The 17,694-nt window shown below is 40.2% G+C and overlaps 1 protein-coding gene across 4 annotated transcripts in view; it reads right to left on the reverse strand.

Moving 5' to 3' along the window:
- DPYSL3 (dihydropyrimidinase like 3) overlaps positions 1-17,694 on the reverse strand; it is a 54,772-nt gene that overhangs the window by 26,597 nt on the left and 10,481 nt on the right. The window contains exon 1 of one of the 4 annotated variants that reach the window (XM_083430816.1): positions 6,842-7,275. The exons of 2 other annotated variants lie outside the window; for them this stretch is intronic. In XM_083430816.1, coding sequence (XP_083286942.1) covers positions 6,842-6,883 — 42 coding nt within the window. In that variant the 5' untranslated portion in view covers positions 6,884-7,275. Of the gene's footprint in view, positions 1-6,841; positions 7,276-17,694 lie in introns of those variants that run through there. One more of the 4 variants, XM_083430817.1, reaches the window with a different exon arrangement.

Consider the following 17,694-nt stretch of genomic DNA (forward strand, 5'->3'; position numbering starts at 1 on the left):
AAGAGTTATCTACCACCTTTAAGATTAAAAAGTTATTACAGCATACACTGCCATGAACTATTAAGAGCACAGACTCATTTGGCTACTCCTCTGCAAGTTTCTACAGGAAGAGACATTAGTACTGTCTGACTTCAAAAGCAAGATCAGGAAGGCAGATGGCTTGATTTTAAAAAGATGCAAGCCACCATGAACTCCCATTTCCCCCCTGCCATCCAAAAATCCTTGCACAAAACAACACTGACTTTATGAGAAAAGAAGGGTGCACATGGAATACTAATGCACGGGTTTCTTTTAGTTGAGATTGAATGTACACAGGTAGAATGGTAGCACAATTCATCCCTTCATGTTTCACAAGCATAAATCACTATCATGAATGGGACAAACTGCACTGATGCTCTACTATGAATACAATCTATTTATCCTTGTAGTAATTCACAGGCAAACATTCACTCTATGTAGACTAACTGCATAGATTTGTAATGGAAGTCACGTTTGTAGATATGTGAAATGGCCCCAAGACTGATACTGAAACTTCTAACACCTCTGCCAGATTCCTTGATAGCTGGTGTCTATAAAAATCTGGAGAGGATTATGCACCACAGGATGGATCAGTAAAAACCATTTTTTTCCTCTGAAACAACTTTTTCTCTCTCCCAAAGATTAGTTACGTTTGTTTTGTGGTTTAAAACAAAATCTAAATTCAGTTCAAACATGTTTAAAGCAATTGACTCTGTAGAAGGAATATTGTATTAAAAATAGAAACAAAAGGCAAACATTTGCAACTTTCAAGATCACATATTACAGATATGACACATGTAATATATATTCTAGTTATCACTGGGGAAGCCATGAATATTTAGAAGTCAACCAAAGAGCATTTCCCTTTTCAACTGAAATGGACAGTGTGATATAGTGTTTAGAAGGTTGGACTGAGGCTGAGGATAACTGGGTTCAAATCTTCACTTGGCCATGAAGTGATTTTAGACCAGTCACTACTCTACCTTGTAGGACTGTTGTGAGTATAAAATGGAAGGTGGGAGCTATGCATGCTGTCTTATACTTCTTGTAGGAAAGGTTGGATATAAATGTAGCTAACAACAATAAACTTCTGGTTACTTAATCTTCATGTAAGTGATCTTGCTAAGTGTCCTTGCATATGCAAGAGCACCAGGCACTCCTAATTTTAAAACTATTCCAAATCTGCAGAAAGTGCTTTTGTACAAAGGCCATGTAGGCTACATGATCAGAGGTTCTGGGATTATATGAAGATGTTTTAATTGCTACAACAACCAGTTAGGATGCATGTTAATAGATGAATTAGAAAAGTGGAAATTTGGTTTAATTCATTGGTTTAAAATTGACCCTTTTCCTGGTGACTTTAAAAATCTATATTGATCAATCCAGTCAAATGTTCCTGGTAGGCAGCACAAATGTGCAATTACTAGCATGCTCCCTACCAAAAACAATGGTCTGTAGAAAGGCAGATTGATCTAAAATAAATAACTGATTTAAAATCCCTACCACAAAGGACCAATTGTAAATCAAGTTTCCAATTCCTATGTATTTCCAGCTTGTGGGGGGAAATATATGCTATGGCTAACCCTGTGTCTTCTGTATTTTCAAGTGTCTTGGCCCCAAGCCAAGCCATTGAGTATTACTCTTACTGTCCTTATTAGCTCCTGAACCCAACACCCCCTTTGCCTTTGAAATGGAACCAAAGCATCAAGAGAAGCCAGAACTTTAACAGACAAGCCACAAAATAATTCTATTCACTGGGTTTCTTTAAAAAACACAATGGGCACTATTCCTCAGGAAATCAATTTCACTGTGATTGTGTGGTTCAAGCAACATATCTTCTGATAAAGTTTTTAACACTGGTGTTATGGTTCAGTAGTGGTAGTAGCAGAAGGGTGGATATGGGGCTTTTTTCCAGGGGTAACACACCGGAACTCAGTTCTGACACCTCTCAGGTGGGAGCCATTGCCATTTTAAGAGAAAGGGGAAGGTGTTCCTGGTGAGTTCCAGCACCTGCTTTTCTAGAAAAATAGCACTGCATATACTTGTGATTTATTTCATCTTTCAGATTGCTTTAAAATGATAGACCATGCCTTCCCTACCTGATTCTCATATTTTTGGGACATCATATTTGACATTTGTAAAAAACAATAGAGAAACAGAAAACAAACAGGAGTCCAAGTTATAAGAACAGTTTTTTCTGTTAAAAAAAATAACATTCATCTAAATCTTAAGTCCCCTCCTCATTTTACTTTTGAAAGACTGGAGTAGATTCTTTCTACTCTACTTCTTTCATACATATTCAAAGGTCTAAGGGGGGAAAGCCATCTTATACAATTTTGGGCAGCACATGCACACAGAGTACTGCTGGAGTAGCTCCATAGTTTGTTCATCTTGTCTCCCACATGATGTTTTCCTGGACCTTTACAGGCATAGGTGCGACTCTCAGATGTATACTCATATTTCAAAGTATTGGGTATGTGGCCAATGAAGTATGTTAAATTAGCATAAAACATACATATATTAGAGCAGCTTCCTGACTTGGCAGGAGTATGAAAATGGAATTTTACACAGACTCTTTATACACTGCAGAGTTATATAGAGAATGGCCTCACAGCAGACAATGGAATTCTACTATTGCAACTAAGCAGATTTGGTCTGTTAAAATGACTGAATCAAGGAGTCCTATGTAAACTGTTCTGGGTGTGTGTAGTAAAGGTATGCTTCCTTGAAAACCATCACTTTGCCATTACTTTTCTTTGAAATTGCTTAACACTTGCATGCAATTCCTGGTCCTCTGCAACACTTCACAGGCCAAAAGATGTTCAGAAATACAATAACTGGGTACATGTTTTGAGACTCAGGTCAGAAAAGGAACAGGTTAGTTTCAGCCAGGAAGATAATACTTTACATATTTACAGTCCACAAGGCACATGGCTTGGAAGAAGGGCAGAGTTTAAATGTTATTCCTGTTACTGAAAGAAACATTACAAAGGTCATGCACTGACAACAATGCAGCTATATCTTGTCAAAGAGTGCTGTTATGTCCCCTCTTTTTTACCAAGACAATCCAAAAATCACAATCTCTGGGAATTGCAGGGGTAAGTGAATAGTGTTCTACATACTGTACAAGGTATGCATTATCCTGGTGGTGTGGTTACTGTTAGAAACCTCAGCTTCATGAACAACTTTCCACTGGGTTCGCCAGTTGGGTATATATGGTATATTCCCCAATATACCATATTTTTATAAACAAAAATATATTGTGGAGCTAGGAGATGCCCAGTGGAAAAATGACTAATCTAAAAATAAAATCATGTAGTTGATGCAGATGTAGTTGAGAAAGTCACTTTACCTTCAAGGCTCCATTTTTCTTCCCAAAGTGAAGATCTAATATATTGATGAGGAGTAAAAAAAAACTAGTGAAATATTCCAGATCGGAATCTGCATGCTCTTTGCATGCAATCCAAGATTCATCTATTGTCTTTAGTACAGTCAATTATCTGGCAAGACTTAAAAAAATAAACATAGAATCAATTGTAATTTTGATCCCTAAGAGTCTACTTTGAGCAAAACACATACTATTTGTATAGTCTGTATCTTATCTGTCTCACATCTTTACTTCCTAACCTAAGCCCACTGAGCTTTTGCAATATTGGCCAGTTCCAATATATTATCTACAACTTATTTTATTCAGTCTACCACACCACCTTCCTAATTCAGGTATCTAGGTAATCTCACTATACATGTATAGCCATATTCAAGATGGCAACGCCCTGAGAACACAGTGAAAATAGCCACATATGCACAATACAGCTGCTGCTCGTGAGCACCAGTATGAAAGACAAGACAGACATCCTGCCATTCCCATTTCATCAGACTGCTTTTCAACAATATGCAAGATGAATATCTGCACAAGTTGTAGTGGATTTCTTAGTTTATGTACAAGCTAAGTACAAGCAAGCAACACTATTATTCTGCAAGATTTTGGCTTATCCCTAAGGATCACGCAGAAACTGTTATGCCTGAGTTTAGGCAGAGCCCCACCCATACAACCAGGCACACATCACTGCCTGTGGAAGCGTACTACTGTTTTCACTCCAATATTCATTACTAGCAGTGAGATTTACTGCCAGCTATGATGACAAAGGGATTCAGTGCTCTTATACCTCAAGAGTTTATTTTCTTGATCTCAGACTTCTACAGCATTGCAATCCCCTGCTAGTCAACCTGTCAAATGAGGAAAAAACGATGGGCTGTGCACAGCCTGAGCTGGCCACATGTGGCAATCAGTGTTGTGGACAGAAGAAATCTTGAATACCAGTATACCCTTTCCCTCTTGGAAATTACTTCTGATTTCTGGGTGGTCACACCCTTTCAAATGCAGGGATGCACCTCCCTGTAGAAAGTGGGGGTGGGGTTCCCCCAGGACTCCTAAGAAAGCAGTTCTTCAATGTGTCATGTCTTCAGGGGACCAGCATCACATATACTGAACAAGGAACATTCTCGCAATAGTACACGCCTTACAGTTCTGTACTATGTGATTACCATGTGGTATAGAATTGACAATTATTAACACTATCAGAGGACTGTTAGGTATGCATCTTTAAAGGTACATGCCTAACTTTACCATTTATTTTCCAGCTACACCATCTTGAACTGCTTTTTAAAATGACATTAATTTGAGAGAGTGCTACTGAGAATGCTTTAAAAACCCCTGAAAAGAATAATATCACCCTCAAAGAATTTATTTATTATTACTACTTTTATCCTGACTTTAGATCCACAGCACTAAATGCCATAATTTTTAAAGCTAATTGCAGCCATAAATAACCAAAGCAGAACTACGAAACAACACACAATAGTGAGCAGCTGGACCCTAGGGCAGCTGGACTTTCCACTATTTCAAAGAAAGCATAAGAAAGCATATGCTGAATACCAAGATAGGTGCGGCCCCACTGCACAGAGCGTCAAAGAGGCAAAACTGCTGCAGTCAGGTGCAGCAGCACAAAAGAAAACAATATCATGGGATTTAGCTAGCTAATGTAGGTCACACCTTCTAGACCTAAGAGAGAAGAAAATGTAACACTTTTACATGGCTGCTTTATAGTATCATACTGTGCATGTACACACCTAGCTGCTTTATCTGAAAGCAGGTAAAAATCGGCTTAAATATTAAATGACTTTGGCATTAAAGGCAAATAATTCAGTACTGCCAGAAATGTGAGAGTAAAATCAGATGCTGGCTATGTCTACTTCTTTTATATAATTAGTCCCAACTGTCTAGTCTGCGACTCTCAGTGTTTTTCACCTGAAAAGAAAAATATCTGTTCCAAAAAAGGTTCAAGAAAACTGGCTGTTTCAGTGGGGGTGGGGTGGGTGGGTTGGTGACAAAAACAAACTAGCAGCTATAGTTAACATAAACTCATCCCTTATTTAAGGTCACAGGTAGGAAAATATGCCCCACACATCACAAAATGAATCCATGAGCATCAATTTTATTCAAATGCTTTTAAGCCATTAAATGGGCAAACAAAAGAAAGCACTCAATAAAATCCCATCAGAAAAGGCAATCCTTTAGTGAAATTAGTTGGCCACTAAACAAGTACAGTGGAAGACAAAATATCTGTTAAGCTTCTCCCCCCCTCCAACCCAGTGTGTGTGCGGGTGTGTGTGCATGCTTGGTTGTGCTGCTTCCTTTGTTTGCCTCAAAGATGGAGTAGCCACCCGTTCCCCCAATGCATACCCTATCCCACAAAAGATTTCATTAAAATGCATTGGAGACAAAGCACAGCTGCACTCCTTGCATCTGAAGCCAGCGACAATAAACCCCAGGCCTATTAAAGACCAAGGGGGTACCCCCTCTGCAAGCCGTTTCATTGCATCAACAATAAATCAGGGTGGAGTATGAAGCCACTGGAAATGCATCTGCAGGGCACACACTGATGCAAAGATGCAAAACACACTGCTATTTTCCACGGTATTTCCCCCCCATGCTCTCCAACAGACAGTTTTTATTTCATGTTAACAAGCAAACCATTATTTAGAAGAAGAGAAAGTTATATATTTCACATTCATTTGTAAAACAAAGCTTTCACATTTACAGATGAATCAATTCCTCTTTTTCCTGAGCCAGTCAAAGCACATGACGCACCCAAATATGCAGCAAACGAAACTATGCAGCAGGCAACTTAGGCATACCAGTGTTCCTGCTTAAAAAAAAAAAAAGGAGTGGTGACAGAACAAAAAACAAAAACAAGGGTCTGTCCAAAGCATTTAAAAAGTGATCAAACATCCTGAACTGAACAAGGAGGGACATCTACTCCCAACATGCAGGGTTGAAAACAGAATGTCACTAAATCCTCACCATGCCCCACAGACATGGACAACAGACATGAAGGGGGAGTGGGGGGGGGGAGAGAAAAGAGAGATTTGATAGCAACATTTTGGGGCTTGAAGATACTGCAGTCTGATATCACTGCTTCACACAAGTACAGTCCTCCCAGACAGTAATTTAACAGCACAAGACAATGAAGATCCCCCGCTCCATGTCAATTGTACAGTTTATGGAAGTCCCAAGATTTACTTAATCAGGGCTGCCCCTGCATGCACCTCCTCATTTTTGCAAGCTGGCTGGCTTTTTAATATCCCTAGCAAATATGAATTGAATCAGCACCAGCTTCTTACAAAACTAGACTGACATGGGTAGTAGCTGGTGGGGATGAGTAAACTAATACAAAACAAATGTGAAGACAGAAGCATAAATGCAGCAAACATGAAGAGCGGAGGGTGGGGAGAACGAAAGAAGATATGTTAAGCCACTCACTGTTATCCTGGGGATGTTCTTCTTGCCCTGATAACCAGACATGACGTTCGGCTGTTGTGGCAGGGATAGAACCAGCTTCTATCCTCCAACCTAGGAGCAGTACCAGCTTGCAAAGCAGCTCAAGCTCAGGTGAAACAAATGGTGCTTCCTTCCTTTCCTCGTCTTCCTCTCTGTCTTGCCCCCTCCCACTTGTTTCACACAATAGTAAATCCTCTCCCTCCCTCCTCTTTTACCAATGACAGCTGGGACCCTGTAAGACAGGAATGGCTGATGAGGCGACTCCTCCCTTCTCCTTCTTCCCAGTCTCGCTTTCTCTGTGCATTGATTTTTCTCTCCTCGCCTTATTTGCCTCACCCACTCCGAGCTGCTGTCATAGCAGTAAGGCATGACAGCCGCTAGAGGGTAGCAGTGGAAAGACTGGCTACCAGATTTGCAAAGGGACTGGGCAAGGCCCATAAGCTCTTTCCCAGGGACGTTAGCTACTGCAGAAGAAGCAAGGAGCTACAAGCCAGCACTGACAATTCAAGGGAGCAGTCAGAAAAGAACATCAAACTTCCCAGAGACTAGCAAGCAGCTAAGATTTTAGGAATTAGTATCCACAGGTACCCAGTGGAAAATGGTCAGAGATATTTCATCTCTTTGAGCAACAAATGACTTCTAGTTTAAGGTTACCAGATTTTTTTCAATGAATCTGCGGACACTTTTCAACTTCAATGGATTTTGTATGGGGACTGATTTGTAAATCCGGGGACTGTCCCCAGGAAACAGGGACGCCTGGTAACCTTATTCTAGTTTGTTTCTTGTCTAAAACAGATGTTTTAACAAAATGTACATAAGTGGAAGAGTAGCAGCTAAGTTGGCATGTGGTAAAGTAGACTAAAAACTTTGTAAAGGAAGAGGCAGTTAAGCTAGTACTCATGTTTACAACAGTATTTCTTTTGTAAGAAAGTCTCCTTAAAATCCCTACGCAGCTTTCCAAACTTTCCAATTTGGTGACACACATTTTAGACAATGCATCATTTCGAGCCACAGTAATTCAGTTTTACTAGCAAATCGGAGGATAAACTAACCCCCTTCCAGCCCCCAGGGCTGGAAGGGGGTTAGTTTACCTACACAATGCAGCTGACACAATAATGTGTTGTGACACACATCGTTTTTCATATTGTGGTGATTATTCCACCATCCCCTGCAAAGTAATCTTCTTGTTCTCATGGTTTTAGACCAAGCTTGAAAACCTAACCCATTTCAACTCTATTTCACTGGAAAGTACTCCCTAAGGAATTCAAAACCCATCCATTTTTAAAATCTTGCTGTTGTTCGGAAAATAGTGTGTGCAGGAAAGGGAGAAGTGCAACAGGGTTACAATACCTAACTTTATTTTAGAACAACAATCCCCCCACCCTTTTTTTTTTTAGAATTTTCATATTTATTTTTTTGGTCAAAATGATCAATATTTTTTCAAAGGTTTTTATTTCAAATCCATTTCTTTCAGGGCTTGTGAAAAGTAATTGACATACATAAAGCTGGGGGGGGCACAAAACAAGCAAAATCAAAAAGTTTCTCATCATCAAGCCCTCTGGAATATAAACTTTCTTTGTTCTAAAAAGTTTTACAGTGTGGTTAGGGGGTCTAAGATTGTTGATGTGGTTTGTGGATATTGCGCTTCATACCTGAGGTGAGATAATCTCATCCATTTGCAGAACATATGTACAAAATATCTGCTCTGTAAGCTGAAGGGAGGGCACGGGAAATATTGTATAGTCAGCCACTAGAGCTTGTGGAAGAAGCAAACTATCCTAAGGCACATTCTAGAATTCCCACTAAGCACCCAGGGTTTTAACCACAAACCCCTTGGTATGAGTCCAGGACTGTGGGTGCTCAGACCACAGAGCCACTTTAGGGTCCACCACCTACCATGTCAGCCGACAGACTATGCCAGCAGAGATGGCTCACACTTACCCTTAGAAACACTTATTTTCAGGGGAGACAAAAACATTTGCCAGTTGGGTTGACTGGAAATTCAGTAATTCCACAGTAGCTAGTAAATGACTAAATGACTCTGACTTGTGTAACGTAACAGCTCTTGTTGCTGAGTGATTCTTCATTTTGATAAATATGCAATGAAGAACTTTTACCTCCAGGGACTTTCACATTTCAACAATTTACACCACCCTCAGAATTCATGCAGAGAAGTTAGAGAATAAAGTGGACCCAAACATGGGCTTTCTTTTGTATGAGTCTTTATGCATATTGATTAACCTGCATCCTTCTGCTACATTAACCTTTCCCACTTTCTACTCTTGTTCCACTCTCAGATCTCCTCTTTTGCATGCATCTCACCTGGCATGCCAAGGAAAAGCCAATACTGGTTTGAAGATTAAAAGTGAGCCAAGGGCATCCATCAAAATGCTCAGTGGAGCGGCTTATGCTTAGAGACTGGGAATTACAGAAGGAATCCCCTTCCTCCTCTCTTGGAGCTGTTGCAGGTGGTGGGTTTGTCAAACACAGAAAGATCACAGCAAATAATTGTTGTTAAATATAAAGTGAAAGAGACAGCGAGTAATCAGAACTACCTATGGCTAGAGTTTCTTTTCAGAAATAGCACAAAGTTAATTTTATCTCTTGTGCAGCATATTATTTAATGAAAATTGAGTATTTCTGCAATGCACAAATACTAGTGGTTCCATTAAATCCCCTTAATAAAAATATTTGGATTTCCTAGTCTACAGGATCTCCACAGAAGACATGGAACTTCTGTAACAAATAATCATTTTCTCCATCTTAGCCCCGAGAAGAAAACAGATTTTATAAATCAATAGTCAAGTGTAGTAAGAAAAAACAGCCTTCACATTTATACCTTTCCTAGTTCTCATATCCCAGAGGCATGTCCCTGTCTTCCAAAAAGCTCATTGGTTTGGTCAATGGTCAATGGAAAGGCTTATTCCTAGTGGTCATAGCATTCATAAAGCCTTGGGGTAAGGATGGTTGGGTCATCTACATCTGTTCTGTAGCTGGGGCAAAGGGCAGGCTACCCTGAAGAGATTATAGTATACACACACTGGAATTTCAAACACTAGGCTGGATGCTAGTGATGACATCTACGGGGGGGGGGAGGGGGAGGGGAGGTGCAACCCAAACATTTAGTATCTATACGGGGACTCAAAACCCGCTGTCAGATTTGTAGCACTGAGACAGCCATGTACACAGGTCACATGATACCCTAAAACAAACTTTTATAATCACTTTTTTGAATAATTTGTATCAAAGTTATATTAAACAATATAAAATTTATAGCAAAAGATGGAACTTTCAATGAAAGGGGCAGGACTTATGGTGGAAAGGGGAAAGGCACCTGTCACTTTTTGTGTGATGTTAGATCTGGCAAGTCATTTTATGTATTGCTATAAAAACTCTCTTGAAAAATCCATATACATAGCAAGAGCTGCAAAAGACTCTATTCTTCTATTGTATCCACTCCATTTCCTTCCTCTCCTCATATCCCAAACTCCATAGCCACTGAGGACGCTCAATTCTTTGGGGGATGTTTTTGAAGTTCCCCTTAGAGTTTGTCATAGAAATTACTTGTGCTTCTACAATCTCTGGGTTCCCCTAAGCCTGATACTGTCCACTTGTGAATGGTGCCATTTAGGTTACAAAAGCAGTGGCACTCTCAACACAGGAATGGCATGTGGGCCTGGAGCCTTTCTCGAATCATTTGCAAGTATGGTTTCCACCCTCTTCAAAGAGGTAAAGGGACATGGGTGACGCTGTGGTTTAAACCACTGAGCCTACGGCTTAAAGATCGGAAGGTCAGCGGTTCAAATCCCCGCGACGGGGTGAGCTCCCATTGTTCAGTCCCAGCTCCTGCCTAGCTAGCAATTCGAAAGCACGTCAAAGTGAAAGTAGATAAATAAGTACTGCTCCAGTGGGAAGGTAAACAGCATTTCCGTGTGCTGCTCTGGTTTCGCCAGAACCGGCTTAGTCATGCTGGCCACATGATGAAATGAGCGCCGCAACCCCAGAGTCATTCACGACTGGATTTAACTGTCAGGGGTCCTTTACCTTTACCAAAGAGGTAAACTGTCTCTGGAGAGCAGCAGCACAGATCTAGTAAATCAGCATTGCTGCAGGTGGATAACAGTCAGCCTGGTCAAATGGAACCAAGCACTTTTTAAATTTTATTTATTTGTTTAAATTATTTGTATACTGCCCTTCATCCAATAGATTCCAGGGTGGTGAAGAACATACATAATATAAAAACAAGGGATGGTCCTTCAAATATTGAAGCAGCTTAGTCATGCTGGCCACATGACCCGGAAGCTGTACGCCGGCTCCCTCGGCCAATAAAGTGAGATGAGCGCCGCAACCCCAGAGTCGGCCACGACTAGACCTGGCCTGGTCAGAGGTCCCTTTACCTTTACCTTTTTACAACACACATCATTTCATAAGTTGCATCCAAAGTTAGGCAGATATAAGTCTGCTTGTATAACAGGATTTTCTGGCCCACTACAGCTCCCTGAAAAACCTCTCCTGAGATTAGAGGACCCTTAGGAAAGAGCTAATGTGTAGTATGGAGACCTGCAGTGGGATGGGGGGGAATGGGCAGACGCAACTTTCACTTGTGTATCTTTTAGATAAAACTTCATGATAAGGATTCACTTAACAAACCCCATCAGCAGAAGCCCCATGCAAGCACTTACACAATGGGAGTTTCCCCTTGCTTCCCTGCGCCCCCTACCCTTGGTAGGGCTGCTGGTGTTGGGAGAATATCCAGAAAGGGAGGGGCAGAATTGCTCCATTTGTCAAGTGAAATGTTTGTAATAGTACAGCACTGAATTCTACCCAGTGTGTATTACTGGATAATGGGTAAAGGTACACATAAAGGTAAAGGGGACCCCTGACCATTAGGTCCAGTCGTGACTGACTCTGGGGTTGCGGCACTCATCTCGCTTTATTGGCCGAGGGAGCCGGCGTACAGCTTCCGGGTCATGTGGCCAGCATGACTAAGCCGCTTCTGGCGAACCAGAGCAGGGCACGGAAATGCCATTTACCTTCCCGTCAGAGAGGTACCTATTTATCTACTTGCACTCTGATGTGCTTTCAAACTGCTAGGTTGGCAGGAGCAGGGACCGAGCAACAGGAGCTCACCCCGTTGCGGGGATTCGAACTGCCGACCTTCTGATCGGCAAGTCCTAGGCTCTGCACCACCTGCGTCCTGGATAATGGGTAGTGTAGTTTAAATACAGATCCCTTAAAAAAACAACAACCACACACCATCCATCCCTCTTGGGCCTTTGAAACATTTATTGATTTGCCTCTGCAACTACAAGATGAATGCTGCCACATAATGAATATTTGTCAGCTGACAAAAGTTTGACATATCTTCATACCATTACTTTCTGCACTATTTAACTATATTGCAATACCCAGTATTCTCAATGAAGTTCAATTTTTCCCCTGTAGCAACACAACTAAAAGCTTCTTTGAAGAAAGTGATTTAATGGCATTTTAGAAACTAACTGTTTGTTTATTTATTTATTTATTTATTTATTATTTTGTATATTTATATCCTGCCATTGCTCCAAGGAGCTTATGGCAGTGTACAGGGTTCTCCTGCTTCATTTACTTCACAACCCTGTGAAGATTAGGCCAAGACTCGTTCAAGGTCATCGAATGCGTTTCATGGCTGAGTGAGGATTTGAACCCTTTGTCTTCCAGGTCCTAGTCTTACACTAACCATTACATCACACTACACCATGCAGGCTGCGTGTATGTTCTGGGAAGTGAGGGGAGGTTCTGCTTTCTTTGTTGCCAAGTCACATTTTCTATTCTTTTAAACATTCATTTTTAATGACATTTTTGAAAAAGCTTTTACTTCTCAGATTCACTGCACAAGACATCAACTTCCATGCCAAGTCTAGGCTAGAAGTTGTTCCACTTGATGGTTTTCCCTACATTCATCCTGTATGGGATGTGCTGCCAGCATTCCTTTCTGGGCCTGTTTCATATCTCTTTTTTACCCTTGTAAAGACTCTTTCTTTTCTTCTTTCTTTTTTTTAAAGAAAAGTGCTTAAGTCTTGCTGCTTCTGCCAAAAATCACACTGGAAACAGTATGCATACTCTGCATCAGCTTTACACCATTGATGACTTCCTGATGTGCATGATATGATATGATATATGCCTCACCCAATTTCTGCAGCAGTGGGCCAAATTATATATGTTTGAGATCCATGATTGGTTCTCCCAAACTTTCATTTTTTTAAAGCAACAACTCTTTCTTCCTCCCTCTGAATTAATCAAGACCTTAGTACTGTGGGGATGGGAAGGTAGAACCCTTCCATACTGCACTGTTTTCTGGCGTAAATGCCTTCACCCAAGCACCTATTATGGGGCAGCTAGGGAGCACTTACAATGGGAAATCTATGCAGGGAAAGGGTTGACACTATCCCCCATCTTCCTACAATGCACTGTTGTCCAAATTTCATAATGGATCTAAAACACCTTGTCTTAATTTAGCCCAAAGACTCTGGGGTGCTAATACAGTACTGGCTTGGGCAGAGCTACAAAATGACTACAAAATCCTATGAAAGATTTGGAGGGGATTCCAAATGTTGGGTTTTGTAGTTAATGAAGCTCTTGATCAGTATGATACTCAGGCAACTGTTTTGTTGTTCTCTGGAAACATTAAGATAGGTGCAGGGAGTACTTTACTCCCTGCTTCTAACTCTTAAACTGTCCCTTCCTGAAGCAGCTTTTCAAACAAAAGAAGGCTTTTAAAGGTGACACTTTGCTTGTAACAGTGTTGTTTGCCTTGAAGAAGCACAGTTCAAAGCCTAGTTTGTGGGGGCAATACATCTGCAATGATAAGCAGGGTTTGGAATGAACTAGTTCAGTTCAATGAAGTTCAATGAACCAGTTCAAACATCTCTGAGAGCTGTGCTATTTCTCTAGAAAAAGAGGGACTCACCATTAATGCCTCCTGAGAGGTGCTGAAACTGAGTTCCGGTGGGGGAAAAAGAGCCCTGCCTGGAAGTAGTTTCCATAACTGCTAGGTAATCTAAAGGAGAATTAAGTTCATTTTGGGGCAGAACTTTGAACAATTTCTAGTTCATGCTCATGTTCATTCCCTCCCACCAACACCTCCAAAAGAAGGCCTGAACCCTTAGCTTCCAATAAACAAAAACTAAGTAAATTCAACAGCTATAAAGAACGATAAAACAAACCATGTAGGCAATGTTCTAAGACTCAGGCAGGTATGGAGGTGTTGCTGTTGCTACAGAGCAGTAGGCAGGTAGCCAAATTCTTCATGTGGGCTGTTGCCAGAGATGTGGAATTTCCAGAAAAGTCTGAACTGAGGCAATTGGCATTGGAATATTTTCAGTTTGCACTGCAACATTTTCTGATATCCTTGAGAGTGATCTTATTTAGCATGTTCATTTTACCTGTATTTAGTATATCAAGCTATAAACTTTGAAATGGCTAAGCTTCCCTAATACTTGCTATTGAAGTCATCCATTGTTGCTGATGAAGCTATGAAACTGGATTTTTTCCACAAAAATATAAAGCAATGAAAATTTTACACCCCACGTCACTGGCTGTTGAGAGTGCCACAAGGAAAAGCTGTGAAAGCCAGAAGGAGAAAATAGCTTATTACGGCTTTTGCCAAATTACCCTCTTCTTTCTGGAAGAACAGAAAGCACCACATCCTGAATCTGCTAGTTAGAGCCAGAGAGCTATCCTGAATGGGACAGGGCATCTGAGGATTTTGTAAATTGAGCCTAGAAAAGAGGAGAAAGTTCACTGCAAGATATTTCTCTTCCCACCCCCAACGCAATTATAATCTGGTCAATACAGTGAACAGTATCCAGCTTCCCCACTGCAATAATTCAGTTGCTGACAAGAATGAAGAATAAAGGAAAGTTTGTAAAACCAAAGCACCTGTTTCACTCCCCCCTAGTTACACACAATACTAAGAATGTTAAGAGGGAGGTGAGATTTCTGCTCAGAACTTCCTCCTCCAAACTTGTCAGTATAAAAGGATCATAGCAATTTCCCATTTGAGAGGTGGGAAAGTCACGGATGGAACCACACATTGCCTTAGCCAGGCTCCAGTTGGACATGTATGAAGCAATGCCATTTTCCTGCTTCCTTAACTTGCTTTCTGGAAAGCATATCGGACATTTGTATTTGTTTCTGACAATTTATTTTTTTCATTCATCTATAGCAACTGTTCTCTCTTTTAATTCACATTCATACAGAAAGACTTCTGAAGACAAATACACACGATTTATTTTCCCCACTGTAACCATGTATATGGTGTGCTTGTCAAAGTCTCAAGGAATTCACACAATCACAGCTGCAATTTGAGATGCACTGAGACACACAGTGAGACTGTACAACATGCAGTACTTCCCAGATGTTTTGGTTGATTGAACTGATGTATTTGTAGTTTTGAAGGATCATTTCATGCAAGATGTCTGCCATATACAGGCAGCTTCAAATTTCATCAGTATGGCAGCTGTTGTATGTGGTGAGTTCTATACAGTGGTTGCTGTGTGATTTCCTCAAAGCCACCTGCTTACTTGAGGACTAATAATAATAATTTATTATTTATACCCCATCCATCTGGCTGGGTTTCCCCAACCACTCTGGGCGGCTTTCAACAAAACACTAAAATACAATAATACATTTGTACTGAAATGGTGCATACCAGTGATGGGGAAGGAGCAGGTTGGCTGGGGCTGCTGGGAGTTGTAATCCAAATCATCTGGAGGGCACCAGATTGGGGAAGACTGTGATACACTATGAGAACACTAGAAATTGGCTGACACAAAACAAGCAGCCAGACAAATATCACAAAGGGGTGTGTTTGCCAACTTAAATGATAGTACTAATGCATAAAACCTAACACATAAAGAAACTGTAAAAATTTCAGCACAGGTTCTACATGGAGAAGAACATATTTTAAATTCTCTACATGAAGTACACAGGAAAAGCTGCAAGAGGTTCAGAACCACAAAGCTTTCAAGTTCTAGATCTCACTGGGGAATTAGGAACATCCTATACACCAAACTGATCATATTCACCAGTGTTTTTCTGAATGTTGACAGTATAACCTATCATCTAAGATACATGTCATTTACCTTACTACCTAGACAATTAATGAGGTGAATGCATATTTGCTAAAACACCAACATGATATAGGCTCGATGTTGCTGTTCTTTCCAGTTTTACATGTGTGTGACAATACTTTCAAGCAAACCATATCTTTATTTGTTTTTGAGTAATCAGAATATTGAAGGGCACCACCAAGAAAAATACTGTATAATTCCCCAAATATAAAGTTATCTTAAAGAGCATCTACTTCTGAAACATAGAAGAGGAGAAAATATCCCAGGTGCTGATCACCAAGGCTTTTAGGCATTTAATACTGCCTCTAAATATTAAAATATTAGTATTCATCAATGTTTTCACTAGCCATAGTTTTATATAAAAAGGGTGAATCTGATGTTAAAAGCAAATTTTTATACTGTATATAGGACTAGGCTATGACTAACAGATACTCCAGTTGGTCCAATTTATATATTAGATGGGGATCTGTCCCATCATACCTTGCCTATGGCACACAGACCTCTTATTTTTAGCAACACTTGTACTTTCATAGGTGTTTGGCCTTATGTACATATACAGAGTGCTTATATTTTAGTCCACAATTATCAATGCAACATACCCTTGCAAGAAAGATAGACCACCGAGGCTATAATATCAGAGTCCTTTCTCCAAGAATAAAGCTCATTATGGAGATAGCCAGCTAACAGAATGACAGGCAGAAAATAAAAGGCCTCCCCATTAGTGTATCAATACTTAGTTTATATCATCTAATTGTCATTGTCCATCATGAGAAGGAGTCCAGTGTTTAGGTCTATCTGGTGAGCTCAGACTCCTGGACACAAGAACACTCTGATGGTTAATGGAGACAAGGCTTCAAAATGTATTTTTTATAGCTTATGATACTGTGCTGTATCTTCCCAATAAACCCTCCAGCAAACACAGAGTGACATGACACTTGCCTCTCTCTGGGAGTAACAGCAAACAACTGTCAAAAAAGTTCCAGCTATCTGTTCAGTTCCATTACACGTATGCACACTTTAACCTTCAAGACTTAAATGTGATTGTTAGTAAGGGGTGTTTGGGACAACTGTTGCTTGAATATTTTTTAATGTCTTGATTTTGAAGCTTTTTGAACGTTCTGTAGACTTATATTTAGGTTGACTTTTTTGGTATTCCTTTTGTGCTTTAATCAGGGTACAGCGTGTGATTTTAAAAGAGAGTTTAAAATCCAGTAACTAAGGAGGATTTAAATAAAAAAATTGTCCAGTAGCACCTTAGAGACGAACCAAGTTTGTTCTGGATATAAGCTTCTGTGTGCATGCACACTTCTTCAGGAGGATTTGTTGTTGTTTTTAAAATGAATTCTTCACAAAATCTCTATTGGAAAAAGAAATACAACCAGAAATGGTTGCCAAAATGATCAATGCTCACTTAGCAAAAAAATCACTATCAGGAAAGGTCCTCTGAATACATCTGTTTTTCCAATTATGATCTCATAAGCACCTCTCCCTGAATTTGGGAAACTTGAAATGGACAGTAACTGGGTTTCCTGAAAACACATTGCTGATTTCAGTCCAGATGCGTTTCATTCAAAGCTGTACTATATATTTCTGTTCTGCCTTGCACATTTTCCTGTACAATTTTAACTAAACACACACAATGGGAATAGACAGATGTTAGAACCTCCTGCACATATTACACCTACTCCTCAGCCTCTAATTTATATAGCCAAACAACCCCAG

The sequence above is a fragment of the Podarcis tiliguerta genome (assembly GCF_965153285.1).
Source record: "Podarcis tiliguerta genome assembly, chromosome: 2".
Taxonomy (NCBI): Eukaryota; Metazoa; Chordata; class Lepidosauria; order Squamata; family Lacertidae; genus Podarcis; species Podarcis tiliguerta.